General features: G+C 34.1%; 1 protein-coding gene across 1 annotated transcript; it reads left to right on the plus strand.

Moving 5' to 3' along the window:
- The first annotated feature begins 7,161 nt into the window (after positions 1-7,161).
- Positions 7,162-9,891, plus strand: LOC124824806 (uncharacterized). The gene is made up of 7 exons (XM_047297315.2): positions 7,162-7,353; positions 7,433-7,504; positions 7,748-7,815; positions 8,144-8,273; positions 9,076-9,156; positions 9,248-9,352; positions 9,480-9,891. Exons 1-7 carry the CDS (start codon positions 7,192-7,194, stop codon positions 9,558-9,560), a joined length of 699 nt encoding a protein of 232 aa, XP_047153271.1. The 5' UTR covers positions 7,162-7,191; the 3' UTR covers positions 9,561-9,891.
- The last annotated feature ends 2,352 nt before the right edge of the window (positions 9,892-12,243 follow it).

Consider the following 12,243-nt stretch of genomic DNA (forward strand, 5'->3'; position numbering starts at 1 on the left):
TATACCCTTTTTGGCTTCAATTATTAAAGAACCGAGGTTGAAAGGTGCAAAATTTTCAAAAATTTCAAAACTCTCACTATTTTTTAAACTATTTATCTAAGGAAGGAGATTTGGCTTCAGTTGTTAAACAATTGAAGCAAAAATGTGCAAGAAATTTTTTCAAGATTTTTCAAAATCTTAAGGGTATCTTTTGTAAGAACCGAAGCCATACATTCTTTTCTGCTTTGGTTGTTAAAGAATTGAAGCCAAAAGATACGCGAAAATTTCCAATTTTTTTTCAAAATTTTAAGCATCGAACAAAACCAAATACTCTATTTTGCCTAAGTTCTTGTAAGAACTAAAGTCATACATCTTTTCTGATTTAGTTGTTAAAGAACCGAGACCAACAATTTCAAAAAATTTCAAAATTTTTGTTGTTTTTTAATTATTTTATCTGAGTGAGAGAATTTGACTTCAATTCTTTATTATAATATAAAGTTCTGTCTAGGATTATTTTAAAAGAAATTTTATTAAGGCAACATTGTTTTCTATCTTGCGCCATTCTTTTGGTTCTCTACAAACATCGTTTTGTCACCATCTTCCACTATTTTTGTCATCAAATGTCGCTTCACTGCTGCTACCACTCTTCCCACTAGTACATTAACAAGAAAAGGCACCGGTTATATTTTATTATTGACATCGGTTTTGTAACCGAAGCATATGTGAGCGAGGTAAAAAGGGCCGATTTTATGCCTCGGGTCATGGACTGAGATAAAAAGCATACGAAATATGCCTCAGTTCTTACATAACCGAGGCAGTATCTTATTTTTTTTTTTCAGATGCAACCTGCAACCTGTTTACAGTAGGCAACCAGAAATGGTTTCAGAAACCAGAAATTGTTTCAGCAAAATTTTTTTCAGCAACAAGAAACTGTTTCAGCAAGTCAATGTTTTTCACACAATCGGAAAATCCCAATCCCAACCCCAATCCCAATCCCAGATCAAAACAGACCTAACATTTTACAATTTCAGAAACCCAAAGTGCTTGTGACTGTGAGTCTTCACTGGCCTGGCCTCAAAAGCAGAAGAACAAGAGTAGACGGAGGCTCGCCGATCTGGAGAGGCGGAGGCAGCGACGATCTAGAGCGGTGGATTGAGAGCGGCGGAGGCAGGAAACAACGACGGAGGGCTCGCCGATCTGGAGAGGCGGAGGCAGCGGCGATCTGGAGCGGTGGATGGAGAGCGGCGGAGGCAGGCAGCAACGACGGAGGCTCGCCGATCTGGAGAGGCGAAGGCAGCGGCGATCTGGAGAGGTGGATCGAGAGCGGCGGAGGCAGGCAGCAACGACGGAGGCTCGCCGATCTGGAGCGGCTTGGCGATGGCGATCTGGAGCGGTGGATCTAGAGCGGCGGAGGCAGCAGCAGCGACGAAGGCAGCGGAGGCAGCGGCGGAGGCACGGACAGAGAAGAGTGAGAGCACGAGGGGAGTGAGAGCACGAGGGGGAGTGAGCACGAAGAAGAGAAGAAGAATGGGAGTCACGGGCAGAGAGAAGTGAAAATGAAGAGTTAATGTCAGAACCGTGTGTTAGGTGGCAGGAGTTATGCCTCGGTTTCGCCTAAAACCGAGTTAGTAGTGTCTTTTAGGCATCGGTTGCTAGGGAACCGAGTTTGTTGCTCTTATCAGACCCAACAGCTGTCAGTGGAGCAGGTTTGGGCAGAGTTTTATGCCTCGGTTTTACGTAGAACTGAGTTAGTAGCGTGCTTTAGGCACCAGTTATGGAACAACCGAGGCATATATTTAAGTTATTATTACAACTCTGCCACCGCACTATTATACGCTTCGGGTTCGCTTAAACCGAAGCATATATTGCGCTTCCTAATCCCATTTTTTTACTAGTGTCCACTCCTCTATTCATCTCTCTTCCCTTCCCTTCCTCATCCCCAACTCCATAATCTCCACTTTGCTTCCATTTCGAAATTGCGAGAGAGATTTGCTTAAGTTTTTTATTTATTTAAAAGTCTAGTACAATTATTTTTGTTCAGGTTCTTCACACGAGACACAATTTGTCAATTGGTTCATGAAAAACATTTTTAATTTTTTATATGTATTTTAATTGTTTTTTTTATATTTATGTTAAAGTATTTTTTTATGTTTAAAGTATTTCTTCTTATATTGATATATCTTGCATTAGTATTTAGCGCATCTACTTGTTCTAAGATAACAACATATTTTTGGATTTAGATTCTGACTTATTTTGGGTATGATAAATATAATGTGTTGTTCTATCATATTTTTCGTAGATTTTAAAAAATATTAATTTTAAGAGTTTTTTTATCTTGATTCTTCTAAGAACCAAACTAAGGCCAAATATCCTATTTTGTCTCAGTTCTCCTAAAAACCAAAGTCTAATACATTTTTTGAATTAAAATATTATTTAATTTTAAAAGTATTTGATTTTGATTCTTGTAAAAATTGAAACCAAATCCATAAATTTTTAATATTTCTTATTTTTTTATGGTTATTGAAGCATAAAGGTTCATTTATTTTTGAGTGGTTTCTCCATTTACCTTACCCATCTCATCCCTCCATATTCTTTCATATTTCCAATTGTGCCCTTATCAAAGAATTTTTTTTTACTGCTTTTTTTATTTGACCCATTCAACAATTAAAAAAAAAGGCACCAACCCCTTCCTCCTCTGCCTCTCTTTGCAGCATTTCATATTTCCCTACACCCCCTTTCTTTCTCCTCTCTTCTCGTAGAGTGTTCCTCCCTTCCTTCCCTCCTCCCTCATTTTACTAGTTGCAGTCTCGCACTTCAATCTCATAGACATGTTCTCGTTTTGGTGGTTGTGTCGTGGTGGTTGTGGTGAGCTCTTGCAGTGGTGTTTGTGGTGAGCTCTTGTAGTGTTGGTTATGTGGTTGAAGACCTTGTTGCACTTGGAAGTGCGATTGAGAGGCTGTCGGAGTTGGAGATGCGATTCATGGTAGCCGCACTTGGAAGTACGCTCGCCGCACTTGGAGTTGTGATTATTGTTCATCGCAGTTGGAATTGCGGTTTAGAGTTTTTTTTTCTTGCTCCTAGGCGTGGCTGCCGTGGCCTCCTCCGCTTACCTCCACATCCACAGTGGCTCCAACTGCCAGAAGGTCTTGCAAGTGCCGCTTCTAGTCGACGACAACAACTGGGATGAGGTGAAGAGTTGCTTGATGGATGCGCACGTGTGCCAGAACCTCACCGTTAACGGTGGCTACCAGAACCTCGCCATCAACGATGGCCACAACAACGACTTCTTCATTTTCAAACAACTATCCACAATGCAAGTTTTATAAGCCACCAACGTATTGTGGGTTCATAATGAAGAATGCTACATTCTCGGAAGTGCCAGAAAAGGGTCCAACAGTGAATAATTATGACTGCACCACTTGGAACAATAGAGAAGATTGGTTGGAACATCATTAAACTTTTTCATAATTTAATAAATGAAGGACAAAAATGTCTATTGGGAAGTGCATGTTGAGATGAGTGAGGTGTAGGGATAACTCTTCTTTATTTTTATGTTTGGATTGATAACCAAAGTCAATTTTTATGTTATTTAAATATGTCTTGGTTATAGAATTGAAATTTAATATTAAAATAACTGTGTAAAATTTTTTTGTGAATTATCCCAGAATCTGTAATAAACAAAAAAACTGTCCATTCTCGTATTTTTGTATCTAAAAGTGCACCAAATTGGTAAAAGAACCTAAGGGATACCGAACTATTCACCTATATATAATCCTTCTTATAACTTATGTATAGACTGATTCACTAAGAATTAGCATAATGAAATTTAGGATGAAGGCGAGTCAGAAAATGGATTAATTACCTTGATTCAAATTTGAATTGAGCATGTGAGAGAGTAGTGGAACAATGATTGAAGTGAAGGAGATGCAATTAAACATGGCCCAGTGGAGATGCAATGGCTATGAACCAAATGAATGAGACCTAGCCCACATGGAGCTGCTTCAAGATTGGGAGAGAAAACACCCAGCACCACCCACATATCAATTACCAATCAAACAAAGATACATTAGTCCATATGCTCCTTTCCAAATGCTCAATATTATAACCAAGCCTTATTTTAAGCACCATCGATCATATTTCCATGAACTTTGAAGGTAAGACATCAATCTTTCTAATTCTCACTCTCAATCCAAAACAGTTAAAGGCCGAATGCTTTGTTCCCTTCTCTGTAGGAGCACAATTTTTCACCTATAGATGCCTGGCTTAAACCAAACTCAAACGTTCCTTGATGGCCTTTTCTTATCTAACCCAATAACTTCATTATCAACCACCACCACACCATCAACTCATACCCTTTATAAATCTCCCTAATTATATAAAACACTATCTAGACATTACACCAATTGTTTAAATTAAATACAAATATTCATATAATAAAAAAATCAAGTTTTTAAATCAAACAACAATACGTAATATTCTTTTCGTAAGAATGAATAGTTATCATATATATTAAAGAAACATCATTAATATTAAATTTGATTGTAACAGAGTTTGAATAGCTTTTGTTTTAGTATAAGAGTATTTTGTTGTTGTTAAAAATAACATATTCAAAACATGAGTGTTATATGGGCATAATATAAAATGTCTTATACGCGCATATATCAGCATTTAGTTTGATATTTAGCTTATTGTCAACAGGATGCAGCTGTAACTCAGCCATATGATATGATTGAGAAAGCTAAAGAAAAGTTTCATTTTTTTTTTTAATTTGAGAAGCTTCCATATGGCAAGATTGTTCGTAATTGTTAGATAAATCCACCCGTGAGAGAGAGACAACAAGACGGAGAAACCATAAACACATTCGTCACTTTTCTCACGTATTATAATAATAATATGGAACGAATAACGTCTGAAACTATATTATTGTAGTATTCTTTAAAAAATATATATGTATTCTCTCTTCCATGGTAACAAATTTGAAATCAAGTGGGTGAGCAAATCGATAGAGGAGGGGAATATTTGTACCTATATACGTGAAGAGCTCAAACCCTCGATTATTCATAATTCTAAATGCCTGCGCATGCATTTCCTTTATTTTTTTTAAACAAAAATTATAAAACTAGACACAGTTTTATCTTACAATACAACTATTCGCCCGGTCTATTACGATTATTTATTTATTGGTTAAATTATTTTATATAATATTTTTATAACATTATTTTCTCTCTCTCGGCTGTTTCCTTTTACACTTCCCCGTTTGATAAAGAAAGAAAGAAATGATAGATCCGCCGAATCACCGTTGATTATTATGTGTGGATTTGGGTGAACGCGCTTGGATTAATATAATGAAACAGCGGGGCCCACGATTTCAAATTTGGTTTGTCTAAGGATGTTTGTTACCGTTGGTGAAGAATCGTAGGTCTCAGATTTAAATCTGGAAATGGCAGTTTCGAAGGAATATGTTATTAGCAGAGTGGCTTTTTACTTTTTACTTTTTACCCTCCCAAAATCCACTCATAGCCTTTTGCTATCTGCAATGAATCATCAAATGTAACAGGTTTTTCATTTCCCTTTCCTTTATTCATATTCGTGTCACTTCAATGTATTTACAAAATATTTTTGATTGTTAACGAATACCCGCTAGATTTACTTGCTAAACCAATAACACAGATTACTTCTGTCATTTTTTCCGTCCCTTTTAAAGAAAATGATAATGGAATTTTCAATCAGAAGGTTTATTGTCTTGTTCAGTAATAAATTGTTTAAATGTTCATATGCATTCTTTACGATGAAAATATGATTACGTATTTCATATTTATGCATGTAATTAAGTTTTGTAACGTAAACGAAATAATGAAATAACAAAATATATAACATTACTTTTATTCTAAGAATGTGTTACAATTTTTAAATGAAACTATTTATGTTAGTTAAAAACTTTTAAGCTTTAATAAACTTTTTCTTTTATTTATAAACACACAGAAGCAGTATAAACTTAAAAAGCTAAAAAAAATTATATTATTCGAAATTGATGTATATGATTATTGTAGATGAATATCTTATCGTTTTTTTTTTTCATTAAAGGCTAAATTACTAACTTTACTCTTTGTTAACTTTATATAATTAAATCTCAACACCCAGTGAATTTGTTGGCTCCTCTAAAATGAGCATGAATAAAGTGATCCCAGTACAGTTTGAGATATTTTGTTTAAGATTAACAGTTTCATTTATTAATTATTTCATCTAAAACAAACTCTGTTTATTAGATATTTTGTTAAATCAACAATAATTTTAATGCGAATGTATAGTAAACAAGAATATTCAAGGATTTTGTTTTTAATTTTATGTACATTTTAAGTATTTGTTATTTAACCACAGAACTGTGAACTGAAAAAATAATCTCACAAAGGAAAAACATGTTCAAAAAGTGGTAGAAGACAATGAATATGCAGAAACATAATGGATGATAAGTACACGTACTCGACCGAAATTTATAATGTATATTTTTCTCACGAAAGGATAGATTCAATGCATTTTTCTCCCCAAAACTGCTACATGTTACAGAATGCTTTAGTAATAATCAATGGGTATTGTTGTTGGTTCATTATAGGTTAAAAAAATATAAAATCGTTGCATTTAGCAACATTCTTCTTTCTGCTTGTCTCTCCTTTCTTTCATTTACCATAGCCCATGACTTGTTCTCCTTGTTTAAGCAAGGAATTCTAGAAAACATTAATGTTGTTGTATGTTTTTTCTCTTAATTTGACTTTCCTAAATCCTCCATGCCTTCCAAAAGGAGGTTTTGTTTGACCCTGCCTTGCAACTTCTCTTTCCCTAATTTATGGGGTCAAATCTACCCTTCATTTTATGTCAACATATTTACATAAAAGGGAGTTTAATAATTTCAATTCATTCTTATATGGTCAATTAATGACAATTTTCTATTGGCTTAATTTTTAAAATAATTATTATATTAGTTAAGAAATTTATTGTGGTTGATAAAATAATATATTCTTTTTTTTATAGTGTTAATGTATATATTTATCCATAAAGTAATTAAAAATTGACAGATTTATTTATTTTAACAATCACACGAGGGCAGTATTGGAAGTTCAGTGTCGCTTAGTTTTATATATAAAAGTTGAGATTTTGGAGAGAGGAAAACAGAGTTCTAAACGGACTTTGAAAACCAAGGCTGAAATTTTACAAGAAATGGAGCTATCTGTGGTTGCAAGAAACATGGAAGAAGTTGTCTTGTTGGTTGATGATTTGGAATCGCTTTCTGGGATTTCTCGCTGTAGAATATGTCACGAAGAAGAATTTGAGAGCACCAAAACCTTGGAAGCTCCTTGTGCTTGTTCGGGGACAGTCAAGGTAAATCCAGATTTTCTTGACCTCGTATGTGTTTGCTTTACTTGCGACAATCGTCTCATCTTCGTAATCTTTTTTCCAGTTTGCTCACAGAGAGTGCATTCAGACGTGGTGCAATGAGAAAGGAAACACAACCTGTGAAATATGTCTCCAGGTATGAACCAAGAAGCTTTGGAAAATGTTTCTTCATTCGGTTTCTCACAAGTTTCAATCGATCATGATTTCTTGATGCTAATGCTGGTAATCCTCGTTTGTTAATAATGATAAACAAGGATTTGTCTTTGATCCCTTTTTCTTTTTAGCTTTTGGGTCAATCATTTTTCTTACTGAAACGTTCATATATTATTTCTTGAACTTGTCTCCTTCAATAGCATCATTCATATCCTTGCTTTTGCAGCAATACGAACCTGGATATACAGCGGTTCAGAAGAAATCGCAAATAGCTGATGCAGCAATGACCATTAGGTATTCCCCCATTACATATTTTTCCCTTATGGTTGAATATATGTCACATGCTTAAGTTGAATTTAACCATTTAATACAATTTTAATTTTCCTGGTCGCAACGTGTCTGTCTCAAAGTGCCTCAACCTTTCCGCGTGTGATTTAATCAAAGGAGCTTATGTGTCTTGCAATTAATTATTTATCCTTAATCGTATCAAATTTCTAAAATGTGGCTCCTGGACTAAGCTAAGTTTGGCATAATTTTTGATGATTTATAAAAGAATTTGACAAACACTAAATGTCACTTTGAACTGTTTGTTTAATGTTGTTCCTGGTGTATTACATTACAGGGATAGCCTGCAAATCTCAATGACTGAACAAGAACCGTTAAACGCAAGAATAGTTGAGGGAAACAATTACTCTGAATGCACATATGCTGCAGATAGAAGCGCGGCTTGTTGTCGATCCCTGGCTTTAGCTGTAAGCATTATTTAATGTTATCGACTTTTTTCATAGTACTTGTAAAAATTAAAAAATTAAAAATATTATTTTAAAAAAATTATAATGTATATATTAAGTGTTTTACCTTTTTCTATGGATTTATTGAGAGTGCCGTTGGGCAGTCCTACCTACTCTTCTTCCTGTTTAGATTTTTTGTTTGGTTGTGGGAGATGGTAAATCTTAAACATAAGATTTTCGTAAATGCCATTGAACAGTGTCATTGGCAACTGGCATTGCGGTACATAACATGATTGTTTATGTTAAATCATGATTAATGGATCTTGGATTAATTTTAAGAGAGGGAAATGAATGAGTCAACAACTCGTAGATTGCAATTATTGCCACCGGAATGGGCCAATTGTATGAAACTGGATTCAGAGGAGTGAATGCATTTATACCCGTTACATGGGAATTCGACCATTCAGATTTGAAAGTGTGTTTTAATTTTAATTTGATTTAGTCGGCGAATGCGTTGTTCATGGAGATACCACTACCACACGCGGCTTTGTTCAGAGTCATATTGAATTGACCATAAGATTTTGATTATTGTTTATCATAAGAGTATTTAAAATAACAGATATTGTACAAAAAGGAAAAACAAACATATTTAAAATGTACATAATTAAAATTTTGAAAATGTACAAAAGGAAATAAAATTAAGTAAGAACACAATATAAGAGATATTGAAATTCACTTAAGTTGAAAATAGTTTAGATCAAAATGTAACTTATGATGTTGGGATGAATGTTTTAAAATAACTACTGGTGATTTGATTTTGCAGTTTACTCTTATCTTGCTTGTAAGACATCTTTTTGCACTGCTTACGAATGGAATGGAAGATTATCCATTTACAATTCTTACGGTAAGTAAGGACTTGATTTCTAGTTTTCTACTAAAATTAATATTTATTTTGTGAATCATTGAATTAACTTTGGATATTATTAATTTTGTAGGTATTTTTACTGAGGGCCAGTGGAATTATTATACCGATGTACATAATTATTAAGACGATCGGAGCCATACATAATAATATCAAACGCTATCATCATCTTCATCAGGTTTCGAAGTTTTTCATGCATTTATATTTTTATTCTATATTTTTTCTTATTGGTAATGACTGGTTCTTGGATTATTACGATTGATATGCAATCAGAACTAAGAAATGATTGTTGCTCTACTTATCAGGATTCTGATGATGACTCCTGGATATCAGATGGAGATGAGGAAGAAAATGAGACAGCAGATGATGCAATTTTAAGACATTGACAATCATTGCTTGTAATTTTATTTGATTTGTATCAGAGCATTATGCTGATGCTCTGTCAAATTCTACCATTTTGAGTCATAAATTTACTGTAGAAAAAAGAAATGAAATTGTCATTGAAATAGCTTTGTCTTCTACTTTTTCCTACCAACCCAGGTAGATAAAACAACCAAACTTGAAATTACATGGCCACTTCGACACTACCAACAGAACGGGCATGTCAGATATCTAATGTTGTGTTGTGTCTTATCCATATTATTTGTTATAAGCTTTAAAGCTACATTTTATTTTAGAAGAATAGGCGTCCGAGATTTGTTAATGTTGGAAGAGTAGTTTCATGAAATAATTTCCACACTCTTCCTTTTTTTTAATTGAAAGAATGTGAAGTTTTGAGTTGGCATTATTATTTGAAGTAGGTGATTTGTTTCTAAAATTATGTTAAGAAGACCGTTTATTAGGATGTATCTACTGTAGTAAAAAGTGCTTACAAAATCTCATACTGCAATTTCCTGAGGCGTGTAAATCACTGTCCTTAAGGACTTATCCGCATTGTGTTGCGCAAGTCCCCCAGGATACAACAGGAACTTCTCGAAAGTATTCGAGGATCACAGAACTAGCAAGAAACTCTACTTTAATAGAGTTTATACCCAAGATAATTTGTAGAAGAGAAATAAAAATGAAGCTAGGAAGAGAAGAGAATGAGAAAGACTCAGGTTCTTTGGAATGGGAAAGTACTCTCTATTTATAGAGCTAGGAAAGAATAAAATAAATAAAATAAATTAAAACAGATAAGTTGACTGTTTCAACCCATAAAATTTGACCGTTTCATGCACTTAAAGATTTGACTGTTGTTAATAAAATATTAACGTTGCACAACTTTCAATTGCAATAAAATAATAATATTTTACAACAATCCCCCACTTATTGCAAGAGAAAGTTGAAAGAAAAGAAAAGAAACTTTTTATCCTGGGTCTCATAGAATGTAATGCATCAGAGCTGGTATAGCAAGCTATATGAACCAGTCTTAGATCAAGAAACTTAACACATAGTATATTTGGTGTAGCAAGCTATATGAACCAAAGACACTTGACGTGTGTTAGAGGTTTATCAATCACAATACAACCCCACAATTCTTGCTGTTATCGCTGTGTTGCGCTAAATAGGCCATGCGCATGCCCGGTATTCATGAGTGCTCCAGAGATCATGCCAAGATCTCATGCAAGCGGCCCCACTCGACACTCATATAGGTGATTTCATCAAGTGTATGCTGCAAATCATACACCACCCATAAGGGATATGAAAATCATTAAAAACTTTGTTTAAGCTAAAATTCTTTCACCACATAGAATTTTAATGACAAAGTTTAACCTCTCAATAATGCAGTCTCTAGCACTTTCACACACACCATAGGAAGGGACAAAATTGATTAAAATCAATTTAGTGCTATCAGAACTAACAAGTGACTTGTTTTTACCCATATGAACCTTGTTCATGGGATCTCCAATCACAAAGGTTGGGTTACCATCACTTGTTTGTTTGCAAGTGGCTTAAGTCCCATTCCCCTCGATGTTTCTAATAACATTTGTCTTCCCAGGGTTTTGTCAGAGGATCTGCTAGATTCCATTCTGACTTCACATAATCAATAGAAACAGTTCCACTCTTTAGTGGCTGTTTCACCAAACTCTTGATTTTAGCTATAGTGATTGCCGAGTAGCAATCACGGTGTATCGATACCGACGGGGTTGGTTTCATTCCTAATGGAATGTTCGCTAAGAAGTTTTTCAACCACTCAGCCTCATTATCAGTCATCTCAAGAGCAACAATCTCAAATTCATTGTTGATCTTACAATAATTGTTTGCCTGGCTGATCTCCATGTAATCGCACCACCCCCAAGTGTGAATACATAACCATTAGTGGATTTTGTCTCATCTGAATCATAGATTCAGTTATCATCATTGTACCCTTCTAGTACAACGGGAAATCCACGATATTTAATGGCATAATCCATTTAACCTCTTAAGTATCTCATAAGCCTAGCAAGTGCATCCCAATTTTCCTGATCTGGATATTGAGTATACCTACTCAGCGTACCTACTGCATAAGCAATATCAAGTATATAAAAGCTCACCAAGTGCAGTAAGCTCCCAATCATATGGGCATACTGAGGCTGAGATAATGACTGTCTTTTATTTTTCACTAATTTAGAACTAGCATCATAAGGGAAACTCATTTGTGTCAGGTCATAAAACTCAAACTTCTTAAAAAGTTTCTCAATATATTATTCTTGGGATAATAATATACTATCTCCCTTTCTTATGATTCTAAGACCTAAAATCTTAGAAATATTTTATTTCTAACAACAATTTCATTCTCATTCTCTATCCGACATTATAGTTATCTAAAGTCTCATTCTAAGAATAAAATATGTTCAATAGGTTCTACTCAAACAATAGATAACCAACAATAAATAAATGTCATTCCAAAATAATAGATCATAATCATCATTAAAATCAAATTCTCAATTAATTAAAATCCCATCAACTTCCTTTTTAAATCAAATTAATTTCTCTTTCAATAAATTAATTTGATTTCCAATTAATTACTAAATAAATAGTAATAACTTTGTTCCCATAATTATAATTATAAATTAATACTTTCATCTCTCTTTATAATTTAATTTCATT

The sequence above is a fragment of the Vigna umbellata genome, chromosome 8 (genome assembly GCF_029865625.1).
Source record: "Vigna umbellata cultivar VRB3 chromosome 8, Vumbellata_1.0, whole genome shotgun sequence".
Taxonomy (NCBI): Eukaryota; Viridiplantae; Streptophyta; class Magnoliopsida; order Fabales; family Fabaceae; genus Vigna; species Vigna umbellata.

Excerpts from the sequence above, each read along its gene's own strand:
- LOC124824806 (XM_047297315.2), top strand. The coding sequence starts at position 7,192 with ATGGAGCTATCTGTGGTTGCAAGAAACATGGAAGAAGTTGTCTTGTTG. Across the intron at positions 7,505-7,747 it reads CCTGTGAAATATGTCTCCAG|CAATACGAACCTGGATATAC; the intron begins GTATGAACCAAG and ends TTGCTTTTGCAG. Across the intron at positions 9,353-9,479 it reads GCTATCATCATCTTCATCAG|GATTCTGATGATGACTCCTG; the intron begins GTTTCGAAGTTT and ends TCTACTTATCAG.